Source organism: Diabrotica undecimpunctata, chromosome 2, assembly GCF_040954645.1.
Source record: "Diabrotica undecimpunctata isolate CICGRU chromosome 2, icDiaUnde3, whole genome shotgun sequence".
Lineage (NCBI taxonomy): Eukaryota > Metazoa > Arthropoda > Insecta > Coleoptera > Chrysomelidae > Diabrotica > Diabrotica undecimpunctata.
The window spans coordinates 137,385,313-137,406,848 of record NC_092804.1 but is presented as its reverse complement, the minus strand read 5'-3'; the positions used below and the strand labels follow the sequence as shown (position 1 = coordinate 137,406,848).

The 21,536-nt window shown below is 32.8% G+C and overlaps 2 protein-coding genes across 4 annotated transcripts in view; both read left to right on the top strand.

The window, feature by feature from the left end:
* Nucleotides 1-21,536, top strand: part of LOC140434935 (uncharacterized) — an 810,654-nt gene that overhangs the window by 416,966 nt on the left and 372,152 nt on the right. The gene's annotated exons all lie outside the window — the stretch shown is intronic.
* Nucleotides 3,052-17,096, top strand: LOC140433933 (zinc finger BED domain-containing protein 5-like). Its single transcript, XM_072521905.1, has 2 exons — nucleotides 3,052-3,156; nucleotides 16,518-17,096. Exons 1-2 carry the CDS (start codon nucleotides 3,052-3,054, stop codon nucleotides 17,094-17,096), a joined length of 684 nt encoding a protein of 227 aa, XP_072378006.1.

Sequence of the window (21,536 nt, the reverse complement as noted above, 5' to 3'; positions counted from 1 at the left end):
ATTCATCACATGCTGAACATGTGTCTGATCTTGGGTAACCAAAGGACAAATTAAATTTAGCGTAACGTAAGAAACTTTAATGGTCGGATATTTTTCTTTGAACAAGTTGAACATTTTTGTAATGTTCAAACTCTCCGATAAATACTTTTTCTTAGATTCGTGTAAACTGTAATGGGATAATCTAGTTTTAAAACAGTTTATGTGGTTATATATTGCTTCGCTCGTTTCTGGATGCAACTTTCAATGCTGGGAACTATGCTTACCACGTTTGTTTTGTCCAGAAGTTTCTGTAGCTTTTAAATTTTTTTGTAGGTGTTCAATTTTGCCCTTAGTTACACCATGTATTGACATGAATGCTTTAAAGCATACGTTAATTTCTTGGGAAACTCCATTACGCTTAACTCTAACTTTATAAGTAAAAAATTCATCGTGAAATTTTGCGTGTTCTTCGTTTTGACGGAATCGTCGTCTTTGAACTGGTGTAATAGTCATCAATCCAATCAAATATGCGTTTTGTTCATCATTTGAACCTAAACTGTTAAAATATTTTAACACTTCTCTTCTGTCTATACTCCTTACATTTTCGAAACACTTGAGCCTTTTGCAATTGCATGGCGGTCCTTCTTCGTGCGACTGTAGTCGCATTTTCTTCATAACATCAACCATTCTTCCCCTTTTCATCCTCTTTCTCGTACTATCACTGTTATTTTTACATTCGTCGCTATCGGAAGACAACTAAACTAAACGATTAAACTCGAAATGAAAACGTAGTTAATTTTTGTTTTTGTTCAAGTGGACTCTCCTTGTTTTTATCTTTCACGCGTGGACATTTCTGGTTTTTATCCTTGTGTGTGTGTGTGTGTAGATAGTGGATGGCATTATAACTTGTCTATTTGCCACAGAATATTTGTATTTTTTATTATTATTATTATTAAGGATAGGATAGGGATAAAAACATGGCCACTAGTTTCTTGTCTAGGGGCCCATCAAGACATTTTCATTAAGACAAACTAGACTAGGTCACGGGCAGGAGGTATTAACAAATGGGGTAAAACAGAGGTTTGGATTCTAATTACATAATGTTTGTAAACACATATATAATATATACACATATGTATACACATATATACACACATATATACATATACACATATTTAACCATATGTGAGCTAAATATCTATTTTTGCTTCTAAAACAAACCTGATTAAAAGGTTGTATATTTCTTTCTCTTGTTGTGCTAATAAAGTAGGAATTTTAGTTGGTAGACTTACAAAATTTTTCAGTTCTTGGTACAGCATATCTGTATGTGCAGTATATTTTTGACACTCTAGGAAAACGTGATTTATATCGGCTAAAGATTTTTCTGGACAGTGAGGACAACACGGAGAATCTAAGATACCAATCCTAAACACATGTGCTTGAAAGCGACCATGATTAAGTTTTAAACGTGATACAATTGATGACATATCTATTATAATCCCACGAATTGATGTATGGAATGTTCGTCGGTAAAACCGGTTGCAGTTTAAAATAGAGGTTCTCTGATGTAGTTGAAAATTTACTGTTCCGAGTTTCCCATCTAACCCTAACATCAGCCTTATATAAATTAATAAGATCTGATGGGTTGCACATTCTGGATAGACACGGTACTGCTATAACACATACGGACGAGAAAATACAAAGATGGGCAGCATAAATCGATGAATTGTTCGATGATGAAAGAAGAGATCTGGAGCACATAGAACTTACGTCAGAAGAAATAGGTCCATATATTACAAAAGAAGAAATATTGCACGCATTAAAAACAATGAAGAGCGGGAAAAGCCCTGGACCTGATATGCTTCCTATAGAAATCCTAAAAATTCTAGAGGAGAAGCACATTGATGTTTTAGTGACACTCTTGAACCAAATTTATAGTTCAGGCGTATTACCCAAAGGGTGGTTAACATCTATTTTTATTTGTCTTCCTAAAAAGAAAAACGCAAGAGAATGCAGCGATTACTCACGTGCTTTTTTAGTTGCGAGATCAACTGCTTCATTCCCAGTTATCCCTGAATGACCTCTAACTCAGACTAATGTAACTCGTACACCATACTCTTGCAGTTTATATAGACTATTTTTTAAAGATAGAAGAATATTTTTGTTATAATGTTTAAAAGGAGGGCTTTTAATGGCGTGCAAAACTGAGAGAGAGTCTGTTACAATTACCACAGATAAAGGTAAATTCATCTCGCACCAATCTAAAGCTTTCCTAATAGCTATAGCTTCTGCACTAAAAATCGATAAATAATGAGGGAGTTGATATTGGTCAACATGGTTAATATTACAAACTAAAAATGCACAGCCTGTTTTAAATATTTTTTTTGATCCATCCGTATAGATGATGATTTTATTTTCTCCTAAATTACAGAGTATAGATTTGAAAAATAATTTCGATAGAAATATGTTATCTGGATAGTTTGGAATTATAATGGTTGGTTTAAATATTAAGGCTGCAAAATCGATTTCGTAAATAGGATTTTTTTGACTATGTATTAGTTCTTTATGTCTCTCAGTGTCAATAAAAGCATCAGCAAGAGGGGGAGACGTTTTAATTCTCCAATACTTGTTTGTAAGATTCTGGACCGCTATATTTGATATTTTTTTGACCATAAATGTACTAAACGTCCTATACTTTATTAGCTGTTTATTAGCTAAGTACTCTCTTCGAAGGCACAAGGCGTTTCTTGTGCTTCAGCGAGAACTGCACAATTCGGTGACGACATCATAGTTCCTAGCCTTTTTTTAATTGCCTTATATTTAATTCTGTCTAAGATTAATAAGTTTGATTTGCTAGTTGAGGCATAAATAGTACATCCATAATCCATTATTGAGCGGATGTATAACTTATAAAAAGTAAGGGATATTTTAACATCTGCACCCCATTTATATTTCGAAACTACACGCAGAATGTTGAGCCCTTTCTCACATTTTTGATTTACGTGTTTTATGTGGCTGGTCCATAGGAGTTTATTATCAATATAGATGCCAAGATATTTATATTCTTTCACTATGGGTATAGTAGAATCGCCTATGGTATACAAATCAGGTGTTTTAAGTCTGTGCCTAGTAAGACACATAACCGCTGTCTATTGCTGTGAAACACTAAAACCCATAGTATGTAACCAATCACGCATGCAGCAAAAAATATACTCTAAATCTGTAATACATCGTTCATATGAACTATGGGCAGTATAGAAACAAATATCATCCGCGTACTGTATAACTTTTATAGTGTCATCCATCAAACTATGCAGCTCTGCTGTGTATACATTAAATAAAAGTTTTTATCCTTCGCAGCATTATTTTAAATAGGCATATTTAACGGACAGTCCAAGTTATTATCTACCAGTCTACTGTAAAGAGTAGATACATAAAAGATCTGGCCAAATTTTCTGACATTAGTAGCTCATTTGCACTTGCTCAAGAATTAAGTTCTACTTTGACTTTATTTCCACCTATAACTATTATTTAATTAATATTATTTTGAATTTCCGGAACCAAACAAATTATTATTCTTGCTGTTCCAATACAATGCAATTTACCTATATTACCTTATTTATTTTCGATATACACATAAAAAGGTCCATTGTCAGTTTCAGTATACAAGTTTTTGTTTGAATTCACACCACATGTTAAATTTCTTATTTGATAGCGAAAATGTGTAATCATTTTTTACTAGAATAAATACTATCATATCATGATTTGATTATCCCGTTTTTAATGTTTATGTTGTAGTTTGAATTAGTAATTCCAATATCTGTTGGTGTGTATTATTTTTCTATATGCTTTAGTTACACATCCTGCATCCTCCTTTGAGATTCAAAGTCTTTTTAACTCTTTAATTATAAATTCGTCTATTGATCTACAAGTAAGTTTTACTTTCATGTAAAACTTACTAATTAATTTTAAAATAATTACGTTAAATCTAGTTTGAAAGAAATGAAAAGATATTATTTATCTATATTATGATAATTGTATTACGCATTTTAATTTATTGATAGAATATCTAACTGTAATTATGCCGATGGACCACTAGGATATATTCTAATTAAGCCAATAGATTGGTGTAGGAACATAAACTTGCATCACCGCCTAATTAAGTGCCTGTTATCCCCTATTAAATTCACACTAGATGTGCCACTTAACTGCAATGACTGGATTGAAAGGATTACTTCTTACACCAATTTGTGTTAAGAGTATGGTGTTTTAGTATATGTGTGCCTGTCTCATTGAGAATACTAAATTTTTAACATACCGCAACGTTAATCGTACATACACTTTCATAAATAAATAAATAAATATGACCATACGTAAATGAGATCATGAAATGAAGAAGAATTAACAGAATATTATATAAATACTAGCTGACCTGGCGAACTTAGAAAATAATAAATCTTCTGTTCAATTATCAGCTGAGTTCGATTAACTTTTTTTTTATATTAATATTAAATTAATTAAGCTTAATAACAGTTAAAAAAAGAGCTAATTCACGAATCAACAATGTAACCATTAGCTAGCTGGGTTGCATTATTGTGTCGATTATTTTCATTAAAGGACCTTGTGATATACTATATTTTTTATTGTGTTGCCCGGCGCGGACACGTGGACGGTTTGCCTACTCGTCAATATAACGGAACAATTGCCTATGAGAGAGACAATGATTTTCTATATTTAGTCCATAAACATTAAATGACGCGATGTGTCATTTGTTTAATGTCATGGTGAATTCAAAACGAATAGATATTAAATTCCATTAAATTCGAATGGCATATTGGTTAGTATCATCGGAGTTCTTGATCCTTCCTGGTCCTTAAATTTTCTCTCGAGTATCATCGCTTGTGTTTTATCTCCTATGAATTTTCATATCTCCAAATGCGTCCTTTTACATAGTTTTAGTTGGTTCAGTTTTCTTATTATGACGACTACCCAACCAAACCTGTAAAGTTGTAAATCTTGCAGTGGTCTTCGCACACGTCTTCGTTTGTTACACAGTTAATAGATTTGAAGGATTGCACTGGACTAATGGTTTAGTTTTGAATTAATAAACTTAAGTCATCTATATTCCTGTTCTTTGCTGCTAAAATTGTTCTTTTACTCAACCAATTGTCATTATTGTGTTTAGCGATGATGTTATGGAAGACTTTATGAATGAGCTCATTCTTCGTTAACACGAAATGGCAAAAATTCGGCGGAAACATAATCAAACCATTCCATTCGTCGATAGGATTACCGATAGCCAGCAATTGCTTGGAGAACTCTTTGACAGAAAGATCGTTTAGCAAGGTAACTTTCTTGTTTGTCGCCAGTTAGTTTCATTACCGTATCGTGTAATTCCTTTTATTGTGCCTTCAGAATTCTTTAAACGCCGCCTCGTTAATTTTGTGTGCCTCAAACACCTCCAGCGTTTGTTATATATATTAGAGGACATTTTGTGCATAAAAATAAATTAAAATTAATAATTGTACTTTATTAACATGTATAAATATTCAGTGATAATAATTAGGACTAGAATTGTAATATAGGGTAGGACTATATTTACCAGAATCAAGGAATACCTTATACTTATAATATTTCCATGAATTTTATATTTAAGTTGGTATATTTTAGTAGAAATATTTTCACATTATAGTTAAGTACCTGCTGTGCACTAGCTTTCGACTTTTTTTGAACCGTGTTGATTTACTGACAAATGACTGGACTCACCGAACCGACCGTAAGTCGACGGTTCTGGTCTATCTTACGGAGCGTCAACCAGCAATATTGAAGCAAAGAGTAGCACTCCACGTTTCGTTGGATTTCAGCATAAAACGTTGGATCTGGATGATAAGGAACCCCCTTACTTAGTTTTTTCTATTATTTTGTGATATACAGTATTGCAAGGTATATAATAATCTATGAAACAATTCTTGGGTCTGCAGAATAAAGCACATAAGTCAAAATAAGGTACTTTTCAGGATACACAAAAAAGTAATTTGTGATTTTTTGGCAATTAGATAACAGATAATTTTTGTTATAAGATTCATAAAACAGTTATGAAGTTTTTTATTTGACTTATGTTCTTCTTCTTCTTTAGGTGCCGTCTTCTTAGCGAAGGTTGGCGATGACCTCTGCAAAGTCTTCCCTATTTTGGGCTTTCCTTATTAAACTTTGAAAGTCTAATCCTGTCCAATCTTTGATGTTGCGCAGCCAGGTCATTTGTCGTCTACCTTCTATTTTCCTTATTTATTAGGCCGCGTCTGCCTTCTATTTTCCCTTCTATAATAAGCTGACTTATGTTCATTAGTTCAAAATAAAAGAATGACTTATGTGTTTAAGTTTACTACAGAATTATACATGATTTATTAACATAGCCACTTTAAAATTCGAGTTCTTGATTATCTTCCACAATATCTGGATCTGTGTTACTCAAATTTTCTGTTGAAGGTAAATCTTTATAAAATTGATGAAAAATATCTGGTATCAAGGCCAGCAGTGACAACAAGTCGTTTCGTTTCTCATTAGAAATTGGCAATGGCTGATTAGAAATTACAGGTATTGTAAAAGGAATCGCAGCAGATCCCCTGCGTTTCAGATTTAAGAATTTAAACGGCATATCTCTTTGTAAGTAATCTTTGAATAAGATAACACCAAAATCTTTTTCGTAACTTAACCACTTTGTGCACTTTGTCAGGAGGCAATTTAGTTAGCCCCTCGAGCTGCAATGGTTTCGTACCACACATAGCACAAGAATTTTCCAGTTCTGTTATCATGTATTGTTAGGTTGTAAATCCACAATTGTCTTTTATAAAAAGCAATTCTCAAGTTATACTGGAAGGAAAAGTACAGGGCAAAAGATCAGTAGGAAGACGCCAGAACTCGTGGCTGAAAGACCTGAGGAGATGGTTCGACCGCTCATCCGCAGAGATCTTTCGCGCAGCAGTTTCCAAAACTACAATTGCCATTTGGATCGCCAACCTTCGAAAGGAGACGGCGCAATGAGAAGAAGAAAAAGCAATTCAGGAACTTAATGATGATGTGGGCAGACACTGCTGTAAATCAATTGTGAATGTCTGCACCGTGAAGCCATCTTTACTTAGTTGTGTATCAAATATTTTATGCTGATATGCCTGATCTGTTAATATTTTATGCCTGTCATATTCACCAACAAATTCGGCTTTAGATTATTCGTTTTAACAAAGTTGTATTTGCATGTGAAACTTATCACAAGTAACAAGTATCAATTCGAGGCTTTTTAAATGATAGTTTCATTTTGTGGAATTCATCTCTATAGATCTTGATAGAAACTGGATTTTGGTGGCATTGTTTGTACAGATCATGCATTCTTCGTAATGTTAAGTGGGATGGTAAATATTTCTTCGAAGTAGTGTTTCTTGTGTAATGACTTTCATAGGACAGAAATGATTTTATATGAGTTTTTATCTCTCGTCTTTCATTTGAAATTTTAGGTTTGGGTGTAAAATTAATGCCACGCATATCATCAATCTGTGTACCAGCAACAGATGCTCTTTTTTTAAAGCCACTGTTTTTATGAAGTTTTCACTTTCATCCAAAATCTTTAACAAACAACCTCGACAAACGGGTTGACGAGTACCATTGACAAGCAAAAAGTATTATAATAAAAATAATTTGTATTTTGCTTTTCTGGATCAAGGGTACGCTGTTTTCCTATAATTTTATCTTGAATTTCTATTAGTGATCCCATAAATGCTGCACGTTTGGAATACGATCCCAATTTCTAGTACTCTATAAATATAGCTTCCCGTATCTCAGCTGATAATCGTTCTTTGCATTTAATTCGACATATTGTTAACTCTATAGCTCGTCTCTCAGGTATTTCTCTCCCTTTGAGCGTTTTATATTCCAGACCCAAGTTACGTTTAATTTTTTTTATCTTTTTTTAATAAACGTGATACGTCCTCAGATGAACGACAACGTCTTCAGATGAATAAACTGTTCTACAGTTTTTTCATCTGAAGACGTTGAATCATCGGCCGACGGTTGATACTGAGGATATTTTATCGGATCTCGGAACTGATGAGGCAGATGATTATTGACCCATTGAAATTAAGCTTACAGGTACATTTTTTTCACCTGCAAATTTTAACTGAACCTTTTTCTCTTTGTTTCAACATGCTGCTGTTTAATGATAACTATTATAACTAGCTTAAAAAGTGTTCAATATGTAATATCACCACGTATACACACAAAATGTCACATAAGACAGAGACCTGTGTTATCTGTGATTTTAAAACGTTTGACCTTGTAGAATCCATTACGATTTATTTATAATATGCCCGAGCTTATTAGATGAAGTACACATTTTACAATTTCATTATAACATAAGTCATACACTGATGCCTTTGCACGTTGTGGTACCTTGTAACATAAGTCAAGTTATGATATTTAGTCGGTATTAGAACCGTAACTTAAAAGTATGTTGAAAAGGTACAATTTTCAGTGTGCTTATGAAGGAACTAGATTGACTTGTGCTTTGGTCATTTAATAAGTCGTACTGAAATCCGCTCATCCAACATATACATGTGTTATAAAAGCAACCAAAAGAGCTTAAACATTTTTTATATTAATTATATTATTTTCTTTAAATTTGTATTTTGTAGAAAACGGGAATTATATACATAAGTTAGATATTTCAAGTCTACTATAATAACAATTTTTTTTCTATTGCTCTGTATGTATACCAGTGTCTTAGAATCATACTACAGTAATGCACTTTAAGTGTTCATTATTTATTAACTAAATATTTATCAAGTATGGATAAAATCTATCAAATATTTTTATTTTTTTATTATTTTAAGTAAAACCAAACGAATTTTCACACAAATAATATATGTTTCAAACCGTTTACCCTCATAGACACATTAGTGTTTTCACTAACTACAAGCATAATCAAAGTGGTTAATAATAACTCTTCATAGCTGAAGTGCATTTTGGCATTTAATCTTCTTAAGGGAGGATTACGGCAAGCTGGCAATGTCGCGATAATGAGAACATCTAGGATGTCTAAAATTTATAACTGGAAAATGAAATTCCTGCATGAAACATTGACGTAACAAATACTTTGGGGAGAAACCGTCATTTCTGGGAGAGACTCTGATTACGTGTTCCTAGTTTCGTCGGAATTTAGTCGATTAGGACAAGTATTTTAACGTATTGGATTTTTAGGTTAAACATTTCAGAATTTGCAAAGATCAAGGATATACTTTTTCTTCTTCTTTTTGTCTCTTTTTCTACTTTAGAAATTTTTACACTGCCTTTCTCGTAAATTTATTTTTGTCACAAGTTTTTTGTAGTATTTGATTGTTCTGAACAAAAGGTGCATAGATTATACATAGACTCGTTCAAGTGATACTAGTACCGCAAAAAGGAAGCAAAAACAACATTCATCAAATACTTAACGGACTTTTTTAAGAAGATCGAATAAACTGTAAACTATTTAGTTTGAAAGCGAAGCCTTGAAGAAAGTGTGTGTGTCAATTTTATTATTAAACTGGACCGACGAATCTTTAGCTATAGACACCGAAATATTAACGTGCTATAAAACAAAAAGCTTTTTTTTATAGGGCAAACTATGAAAATGTTCAAAATTCTGCTCTCATAATTTCGATATTCCGTTGAATCTGATAGCTTACAGCGATACCAATATAAATGATGAGTCGATCTGTCATGCATGTCGCTGTTTTTTTGACTATTCGCTTTTTGTCGGAGTTAAAGAGGTTAGGGCGCTTTTTAAATAGTTTTGCAAGTTGTTAACTGAATTAAATATTATGTTTGTGTAGGATTAAGCCACAATTGAGATCAATACGCCTTTGCGATGATGCAAGTTGATGATGATGATGATAAGCTCTCTAGTTTAAAATAAGCCCTCATTCACAGCACACTTAATCTCGACCCAAAGACTGAGGCCCTCATCATATGAAATCTTTTCTTCCTTACATCAAAGGTGTCATTGACAAAATTGAGAAAATTCTTAAATCAAGAGGAATAAATACAATATTTAATTTACCCAACAAAACTTTCATATCTTGTCCGATCAATCAAAGACAATATTACAATATAGATAAAACAAAAAGAGGTTTAAATCTTTGTATGTAGGTATATTTAAAAAAGCCCTTAAAAGGGCTACATCAAAAAACACAAACGTTTTGGAATAATAATTCCATCATCAGGTTAAAAAGCCTAAAATAAGTATAAACCATTTAAAGCAAACGTGATTGAAATTTTGACTAAGGTTAAAAAAAGCAAAATGGTTATACTTACAGGTTAACATGCCTGAGCCACCAAAATATTAGGGTACAACCCTTTACAAAAAAATTTAAGTTACCAAAAAATGTACATGTTGTTGTTTAAAAGTGAGTGATGTTTAATATTTTATTAGATTTAACTTCAGGCAACACATACCCATGCCTCACGTGAGTGTCAGCGTCCGGAGGGTAAACCTCATTTTCTTCCCAGGCCTTCCCCTTCTTCTTCTTTGTTGTATATAATTTAAAGCTTTCTTTGGCCATCTATCTTCATCTATTCTCTTCACCGTGACCATACCACACTAGTTGTCTCGTTTTAATTCTGTCTACACTGGAATATACAGTATTTGTCCTCCTTCTAATATCTTCATTCCTGATATGATCTTTTTTTGGATGCACCTCACGCTCTCCTTAGAAAATCCATTTCTACTACTTCTATTCTTTTTCTATCTTTTTTCGTGATCTGCCAAACTTCTGCATAAGTCATAATAGGCTCTAGCATAATATCTTTAGACCATAGTAGAGAGTTTAGAATGTTTACCGTTTTTTTCCCTGCTGCGTTCTGTTTTCGATATCTCTTTTGGTAGTGCCTTCTTTAGATATTATAGATCCGAGATATTTATATTCATTGCATGTTTTTGTGCTTCTATTTTCTAACTCTGGATATTGTTCATCATCTCCTATTTTAATATATTCTTTCTGTGACATATTCACATTGAGGCCCCATTTTTCATATTCTTTCTTTAGTTTTCTAAACATGTAGTCCATGTTTTCCTCATCATTCGCTACGACTACCTGATCATCTGCGAAAAATAAAGTTGTTAGACATTTACTACCGCCTATGTCTATTCCCATTCCGGATACTTGTTTCCTCCATTGGTCTAGCGATGATTCAATATATATTTTAAATAGGTTCGGAGATAGACAACATCCATGTTTAAGCCCCTTTGTTATTGGAAATGATTCAGATATAAAATTTTCTTCTTTAACGACACTTCTTGCATTTTTGTATATATTTGCGATAGCATCCACATACCCTCTACTGAGACCTACTTTCGTCAATGTTTAAAACAGTTTTTTCAAAGGTACCATATCGTATGCCTTCTCTAAATCTACAAACAATAGGTGGGTAGATAGATATCTTGCCTTCCGTTTTTCGATTACCTGCTGCAGAACGAATATACCATCAATGCACGATCTTCCTGCATGAAATCTATTTTGTTCTTCTATGTCTTCGTATTCTGATTTTCTATTCTTTCTTTTATTATTCGATCGTACAACCTACCCACTGAGCTGATAACAGTTATTCCCGTATAATTAGAGCATTTGCGTTTATTTCCTTTCTTGAATATTGAGCTGATGTATCCAGCATTCCAATCATCAGGGATATTTTGTCCTATTCAGCATTTGTTAAATAGTTGTACCAACATCTCATGTAATATTTTTGGTCCATACTTTACCAACTCAATTATATATATATATATATATATATATATATATATATATATATATATATATGTATGTATATATATGTTATTGTATATATATATATTTATATATATATATATATATATATATATATATATATTTTGTGTTATTAATGTAATGTATATGGTACGTGGCATTAATATAATCATTGAACATATTAGGGATCAATTTCTAATGGTAAATGCATTTGGAAATAAGATTTTTCAAAATTGTGGTTTTCTAAAAACCCTGTGGGTGGTTAATCATGATTTTAATAAAATAAGCGGGTTCTTCCTTAATATATGTCATGTAGTTCTTATTTGAAAACACTGTTTCGTTGTACCTATTAAGAATAAATAATTATTTAATAAGATGCTGAAACTGACTTATTAATTATACAAAGAATATTTAGATTTCATAATTATGAAATCAAGTTAACCCATTTTAAACTACTTTTAGAACAGTAAAAGATGAAACATTAAAATTGTATAACTTCTGGTTTAAAATTCAACAAAACTTCCATTTCAGGCCTGTATTACGTCTTGTTTATGTAAACTTTCTTAAAATATACAATACAAAGAAAAGTTTGTCTCCTAACATTTTGAATTAATTCTGGTAATGTAATACCTAGGGCTGCTGAACCAAACAACTCTTAATTGGATTCAACGTTTAATAAATAACAACTTTGCCCATAGCTGTACTCTGTCATTATCGTACACACAAAAGCCGAAACTTAGATCTCATTATTTTATTTGAACTTGTTTTTAGCAACGAATTTCCAACACAACTCCGAGTTATTTACAATCACCAGACTCTAGTGGTTCTTAACATGAGATATATGTATATATGTGACGTTGAGAAAAACTGGGTATGATAAATATGGTGATAATGAATGGTATATAATATAAATATGGTTGAATAAGTTCAGTAGGTGTGCTACAATACGTATCTTAATACGTGTCTCACACTCAATGATGGGCATTCATGTATAATTTGTAATCCGAAATACATAGTCTTACTTACGCTACTGTTGCCCATCTTATGACTCTTAGGTTCCTCATATCTTCTACACCGTAGAGCTAAAGAAGACAAGTTTTTTCTTCCTGGAAATTCCTCGTTAGAGTTTATACAAATAACTCTTTGAGAAATATGAGTTACATCTAAGCAGTTGTAGTAGTTGCAGTTATTGTAGTTGTGTAGTAATAACACGAACTGTATTTGACACCATTCTTTTTATTTAAAACACGAAACAATACTAATAGACCAATCAAGTAAAAAATAAGAATTTTTTCGTTATAACTGTATAGAGGGCTTTGACAGTTAAAATGTGTAGTATGATAATACAAAAAGCTTAGACAAGGAAATAAAGGGGACTCGTAATCGTATGGAATTAACTGAAGCCTAAATCGGCACCAGAAAAGTTGCCAGTTCATATTTTATTTCCTTCAGTAGATTGAGAATAATGGATATATATCAATAAATAGATTTTTTTAATTCATAATTTAACACTGACATAATGAACACTTTTTGAACATCATTTTATCATTACATATTTTTTAGTAGATCGATATAGTGTATATCAGTAAATTGAAATTGAAATCACTAGATCTACTGAAAAATCAATAGACCTGGTAACCCTGCAGAGGTAGTAATGGGCAACGTAAGGTCACAAAACATGCGGTCACATCGAAACTGACTTCACTTTTCGAAGGTTTATTAAATGAACGTTACCTGTCCTCTCTTTCTATCTAAGACAAAAAGAATCGCCGTTTTTTTAACTTAATTAGTGACTAGATGACTCTGACTGTAGATTGGATCTCCCACCACATGCGACGGGCAAAATCACTATATATATTATAAGAAATTATAAGTTCTGAAAGTTTAAATTAATAATCTTACTTAAAATAGTCCTCTTATAACAAAAGTGGGTATTGCCAAGAGAAAATTATGGTGAAAAATGGTTTCAGAATTTTTTTTAACTGTAGCAAGTTTTTTAGTTTAATTGGCTCATTCTTAACAAAAAATGTTAGTAACTTTTCTCTTAAATGCAGTATTTTCGAGTTATAGACAATTTAAGGTTTTAAAAAGCGCGAAAATAGCTATTTTCAATGGTCGATAACTCAGAGAAAAATTAATATTTTAAGTTAAGCAATCTTCAAATTAAACATTCCATTAAAACTCCATTTTATAGAGTTTTTTATTTCAGAGATTTCAGAGTTTCCTGAAGAGTTTTTAATAGTAACTTTATAGCAACCCATTGTTTTTTAATTGCTAATTTCGTGCCTAGCAAAGTTCCACCAGTGCTATATCGCACATCTAGTTCAATAGTGCCACAACTACAAAAAATTATAATTTTGAGTTATGGCTTTAAAAGGTTGACTGTATAATACTCATTGAGCAAAAAGACAGAAGAGGGAAGGTAAAGGTAGTGGGGGCGAAATTATTGTTAGACGGGAAGTGCCATTTTGAGAGGCCGAATTAAACAAGGAAAGAAAGTCTCTTTCCTTATTTAAGAAATAAAAATTTAGTTGGGTTATGTTATTGTTTGTCCCAACTGTCACATGAAAGCTTATTTATATATAAATATATATAAATTTTGAAAAACAACTATCCTGTAGAGCAGTAGTCTCTAACCTGGGGGCGCGCCCCTCTACGGGGGCGTAAGAGAATTTCAGGGGAGGCGTGAGGGTACAAGGAAAACAAAAATTAAAAAACGTATATTTTGTTAAAAAACAAAATATTTTGTATTTCGTATTTTTATTTTGTTTAGAAGTATTTCTTTATTTAAACGTGATTAAAATCATTTTACTCAAACACACAACCTGAGTTAAACACGACAGTCTTGTGTATGGCAACATTGTAGGAGCGCAAAGTATATTTACCAACACTGTATTGCAAGCACTCCTGGCTCCAGTTCAGTGACTCCTTCTCACGCGTCAGTCTCAGTCGACAGCGTCTTTGTGCTGTTTCTAGAAATCAGTGTAATCTTTATTTAATGATTGTTTGTGAATTATTTAATAGTGTTGTGTAACAGCTTTGAAAATGGCTTCCAAAAAGTCACTTCAAAAAAAAAAAGATTGTATTCAGACGATTATATCAAGTATGGTTTTACATTTATGGAGAAAAACGGCAGTCATTTACCTCAGTGTGTCAACGACCAAGCTGTTCTTAGTAATGATGCAATGCGCCCCGGACGTTCGGAACTGAATCTAATTACAAACCATTCTTCTTTGAAAGATAAAGGCCCAGAATTTTTTATTACCAAAAAAAAAGCAGCCTAAAACGTATGAAACTTGACTCTATTGCAAATTTTTGTGTTGAAAATGAGAAAGCTGTGGAAGCATCATACAAAATAGCACTTTTGATAGTTAAAGACAAGAAACCACATACTACTGGTGAGTCACTAATTAAACCTTGTTTACTTACTGCTTTTAGTACTGTACTTAGTGAAGACAGTGGTAAGAAAGTAGAAAAATTTCTCTCTTAAACGACACAGTAAAACGTAGAATTGATGACATGGCTCTGGATTTGAAAAATCAACTATTGCAAAAATTAAAAGGTTCACCGTTTTTTTCTTTGCAGTGTGACGAAACAACTGATATTTCAAAGCATGCCCAATTATTGTTTTACTGTTGATTTATTGATAGAAAACGGTTCCTGGAGGAAATATTGTTTTCAACATTTCTTGAAACAACAACTAAAGCCCTTGACATATTTTCTGCTCTTAAAGATTTTTAAGTAATCAATGAACTTCCATGGGAAAAAGTAATTGGCATATATACTGATGGGGGCCAAGCCATGGCAGGATGTCGATCTGGATTTATGTAATTGGCAAAAAAGAAGAACCCTAGGATAATTGGTTCTCACTGCATTATTCACAGACAAGCTTTAGCTAGTCAGACTTTACCTGAACCTCTCAACGTCACATTAAACTTAACAATTAAAATAGTTAACCACATCAAATGCAGCGCATTAAATACTAGGTTCTTTCAGGCAATATGTCAAGAACTGAATAGTGATCAGGAAACCCTCCTGTTTCACGCAGAAATCCAGTGGTTATCCAAAGGAAATATGCTTGCAAGATTATTCAATTTAAAGTCAGAAGTCGAAATTTTGTTAATGACTTCAAAACAAGAAGATCTTCACAGAAGATTTACAGATGATAAAAATATCTTTTACTTGGCTTATTTGTCTGACTTTTTTGAGACACTTAATGTCCCGAATCTGAAGCTTCAATGCCGTAAAAACATCTTAAATACTTATGATGCAAAAAGAAAAAGACAGTTAAGATTTGATTTCACGTACAGTGCGTCTGTGTATACGCCTTATACGTATTTCGCCCTAATAGGGCTCTTCAGAGACGGCTATTCACAGTCGCTCTAAACGTGAAAATAAATCTTTTCTGTCTTAGGAAGCAACTCTAACATGGCTTCGTATAGACGCAAATAGATCTTATATTAAAATTCGTAAACTAATTTTCGAAACCAAATTCAGATTTTTGCTTTAATCTGTGCCTTCTAAGAATTGCAAGGCAAAACAGACGTTGATAAAGATGGTATTAGAGACATGGGGAATCTAAGAATTGCATTCCATAACATATCTCCTACACTAAGCAAAAATCCTTAACGAATTGGTTTCTAGTACTCGTACAGAGTATATCGGAATAAATGAAAAAAAAAAAAAAAACAGTTAAGATTTGATTTCACGTACAGTGCGTCTGTGTATCCTCCTTATGATGCAATTTAGGGGTTTATAAAAAAAATATCGCTTTGGCAACGCCGCCTTCACAGTTCCAAGCCAAACTTTTCCTCTTTTCCTAAACTGAACGACCTCCTCGATGATATTCAAACCCTTCCACTACATCTAGTTTCGGATTTGAAAGACGTCATATCACGGTATTTGGAAGAACTGAAAAATCAAATTCGAAAGTACTTTCCAGATGTTAGTTCCGAAAACTGGGGATTTAAGTTGACAAGAGATCCTTTTCATATCGAAGTTGACATTCTTCCAGTTAACCTTCAAGAGCAGGAAATTGACCTAAAATGTGATTCACAAGCAAGAGCAGATTTTGCAAACAAGGACTTGGAAGAATTTTGGTTAACCCACTTTCCTGTTTACCCAGAAGTGGCTTTAGTATCTGCGAAGTTATTAGTCCAGTTTTCATCTACATATCTTTGCGAATCTGGTATTTCTCCATTGACGTATATAAAATCAAAATACCGTTCAAGGCTGGATGTTGAAAGTGACTTGAGGTGTGCTCTGACACAGTTTCAACCGAATATCGAAAAACTTGTCAAGAACAGACAATGCCAACCCTCACATTGAAAGTGCAAAAACACTCATATAAGACTTTCAAGTTTATATGCGTATTTGATTTTTTGATTATACTTTTTCTCAAATAAATAAACAATGTTAAGTTTAATGAGACATCAAATAAACTTTCGTATTTAAATATATCTGGATTTTTATTTTGCATCCCAACTTTTGCTAATGTAGAGTTAGTATCGTCAGTTTCACAATTTCACTGTTTTAACTTGAACCAACCAATTATTGAATGGAGGGGGGCGTGAGCTGTCTTCAGTGCTCAAAGGGGGCGCCAGTGCTAAAAGGCTGAGAACCGCTGCTGTAGAGAATAAAAAACCTTCCAAATGAAAAATAAAATAAACTCTTACTATGGTTAGAACAGGAGATATCGTTAAAAAAACCAAAAATTACATTTTAGTTTTTATCATTTGATAGTCTAGGGCAGTGGTCGCCAACCTGTCGATCGCGAGCTACCGGTAGCTCGCTGAGGCAATTCTGGTAGCTCTCACAACGATTTTAATTTAAAAAATACAAACTGCAAAAATCAGAGAAGCTTCCGAAAATTCCACAAAAAATCTAATTGTCATAATATTAAACATAAACAGCGGCAACGTTGCGGTGAGCGATCTGCCCCTGACGCCGTCAAGCTAGAATCGGCTATTTATAGAACCGACCAGCCAGACCAGCGCGTTAGTGTTCGAGAACGATCTGGATTGCTTTGAACGGGATAAATACGCACGGCGCGGCGACATTGCGCTTAGTTTAAAACTGAACGCGTAACCAACGTCCAGCGGTTGGGTTAGTAGAGAACAACAAAAATAATTGATGGATTCGACCGTTACTTTATGGAAATTCATTTTATGTAACAATAAAACACTGAAAACTTTGTTTTCAAAACTTCCACAAAATTTATTTTAAATTCTTATGTGGAAATAAAACTAAAATATGTGGAAATTTCCTAAAACTAAACAACGTTATCAAACTGGTGGTAAAAATTGTGAACAAGATTAGAGCTCAAGCGTTACAAAGAAGATTATTCAGAACCTTGGCCGATGAAGTTGACTGTCAATACGGGGAACTACTCCTTCACTCTGAAGTCCGATGGTTAAGTAGAGGACGGGTGCTGAAACGTTTTAATGATGTCCTATCTGGCATAGTTCAATTTTTCAAACAACGCGATGAACCGACTCCGGAACTAGAAAATTCAATCTGGCTTAGAGATTTTGGTTTTCTCGTGGACATTACAGAGAAATTAAACGAACTTAATTTGCAGCTTCAGGGGAGAGACAAAGAACTAGCGGAAATGATTTCTGATATAAAAGCATTTATCAAAAAGCTGGAGTTTTGGGAACAAAACCTAATTAACAGCGATTCCAAGCATTTTCCTATTCTTTCAGAAAAAATATCTCAAAATCCATTAGAACCCTATGACAACAAATATGTAGAAATAATTTCTACCCTGAAAAGTAACTTCAAAAATCGTTTTAAGGATTTCAATGAAATGGCTTTAGTAGCGAAGTTTGTTGTATCACCTTTTATGGAAATTGATATCCAGCAGTTTGCAGCTTGTGTTATGCAGAACTTTGGCGAAGACATCGCTGCAACAGAAATGGAAGTCATTGAGTTTCAAAATAATTTAGCCTTAAAATCGTTAGTCTCAAGTACTGAATGTATCTGGCCTATTGTAAGTAAAGACAAATATTCAGTTCTATTCCATGATGCCTTGAAAGTGAAAGCATTATTCAGTTCAACCTATTGGTGTGAATCTTCTTTTTCCAATATGAAGTTTATTAAGAACAAATATCGCAATCGACTTACAGATGAACATTTGGATAATTGTATTCGAACGGCTGCATCAAATTATACTGCAAACATTAAAAAATTGCTACCTTCTCATTAAACGTGCTTTTTTATTTTTCAATGTTTATGTTTATGATAGTGCGTTACTTTTTTGTTGTTATTATTAACTATTTTTAAATTATACGTGACATGCCGTTCTGGCTGGATAAAAGTTTGTGTTTATTTTTCAAATACCTTCGTTTGATAGGTAGGAATGTAGCTATGAACAAGTACGTACTAGTAATATTAGTTATTTTGTTATTAGTTTATTATTAGTACCTATGTATTATGTATTACCAGTTAAACAGTAAAATAAATACATATAATGATAGATTAACTGTGGATTATTTCATTTACGTTGCGTTACGTGGCTTCCGTGTGGGTAGCTCGCTGTTTATTCCAAAATTAACAAAGTAGCTCAACACATTGAAGAGGTTGGCGACCACTGGTCTAGGGAGCTGAAAGTTAAGCGAGTTAGATTTATTTATGTACTGCATTAGAATACTTTCGGTTTTTTATTAGAATTGAGAGCAATTTTCACCATTTTAATTGGGTAAACCATTTAGGCTAAATTTGTTTACATTTTTCCCCAAGGTAACGCTTTTGTTCTCTCTTAAATGATAAGTAAGATGGTGCGAGAATTCATATTTCAAATCAAGCGATTGTGACTCACTAAAAAAGTTAAAAACTACTGCACTACTCGATGTCTCCACAAACAAGCGGGGCTTAAAATAGGCTTCAACCGGGAGAATATCTCTCAGTCGGATGAATTTTCCATTGTCGGATTCCAGACAGATTAAACTCTACCCTGAAGTGTAGCAACATATATCCCTTGTGACTCCTCTTACTCGTGCTATTTGAACTGCCAGCGGAAATGTGCAATTGGGTACGAGCTAAGCTTAAAGTTCTGATCATTTGATCGCATTGGACTATAGATACTTAGATAATGCTACCAGGAACTGAAGTATTGCATTTCAGTGCAGTGTTGTTTATAGTTAAGGGGACTAAAATATAGGCAATTAATTTTGAATTATAATTTAAAATGTATGTTTGTTAAAAAATTTTTTAAAATTTTAGAAAACAACAATTCTTACATATTTTTAAAATGAATTTTGATCAAATTTCTATTGAATTCATAAAGTATGAAAACATAAAAATTTACAAAACAGGCTTCGAAAAGAAAAATTTAGTACCTCAAGTGAAATACAGACATAATTAAAAATTTGTCTATAAGTGATGGATTCGACCGTTACTTGATGGAAATTTATTTTATCTAACAATAAAACACTTAAAACTTTTGTTTTCAAAACTTCTACAAAATTTTTTTTAAATTATTATCATTATAGCTGTTTCGGCCAGAGTGCCTTTCTCAAGTGATCTATTTTTGGTACGTGTTTATACTTTTTAGTCTTCAACTGAATAAGTTGAGAAGGGGAGAACTGTGCATCTCAAGTTAGTCATTCAGAATTAAATCTGTATTTTTTAATTTGTAGATTTCCATAGATTCTAATAAAGATAGCTTAAGGCCTTTATTCTGAATGTGAAGAATTTAAAATTCGTCATTAAAAGAATGATTAAGGTCTAGAAGGTGAAGTGCGTACGTAGAGTCTGTTTTTCTATTATTGAAAGCCCTTTTATGTTCTGCTGTGCGTTTGTTAAAAGGTCTACCAGTTTTACCGATGTAAGTTGTTGGACATTCGTCACATTTAAGTTTGTATATACCGCTGTGTAATTGCTTTTTCATTTGGCTCTTGTTGTTTGTAATATATTTGTATAAGTTGTTGTTTGTTCTAAAAGCTGGTGTTATTCCTTTCTTTTTTATGTGTTTGACTATTTTTGTTGACATCCTGCCTGCATATGTAATCGAGCAGAATGTACTGGATTTTTTCTGTGGTGGTGGAAATACCAATTTTAAGGATTTCTTATGTAGTCTTTGACTTTAAATTTTATTGATTGTGTGTTCGTTGTACCCATTGTTTACTGCTATTTGCTTAATGATATTCAGTTCTATCTCGAAGTTATTTTTTGACATGGGAATTTCTATTAATCTATGTAACATGCTATGGTAGGCAGCCAATTTATGTTGTGTAGGGTGAGATGATGAATTGCATATAGTTGTGTCAGTATGGGTAGGTTTATGGAATACGGAGAACTCATGTTTGTTTTTAAGTCTGATAATTTTTAAATCTAGAAAATTTATGGATTAATTCTGTTCTATTTCTATTGTGAATTCAATATGACGATGGAATTAATTAATATACGATAAGAATTGATCAAGTTGTCTGTTAGCTCCTGTAAAATATACCAGTACATCGTCTTTGTTTCTAGATGGTCCATGAGAATATCTGATAGCAATGGGCTTAGGATTACCCATTGTAAGTCCTGCACTGTTATTTATATATATTTGATTAATAAATTCAAAGTACTCCTGGCTTATGCAAATTTCAAGAACATTTAAAATTTCAGACGTAATGATTGGATTTGTAGTATTATGGTCTAAAATTTGTAACTAAAAACTACATAAGAAAGAAAGCGCTGATATTAGTATTTCCACCACCAGAGAAAAATATCGAAAACACATAAAAAAAGGAATAACACCATCTTTTAGAACATGGCTATATT

Coding starts and splice junctions, on each gene's coding strand:
- LOC140433933 (XM_072521905.1), top strand. CDS start 3,052: ATGGGTATAGTAGAATCGCCTATGGTATACAAATCAGGTGTTTTAAGT. Junction 3,157..16,517: donor GTGAAACACTAAAACCCATA/GTATGTAACCAA, acceptor GATGCAATTTAG/GGGTTTATAAAAAAAATATC.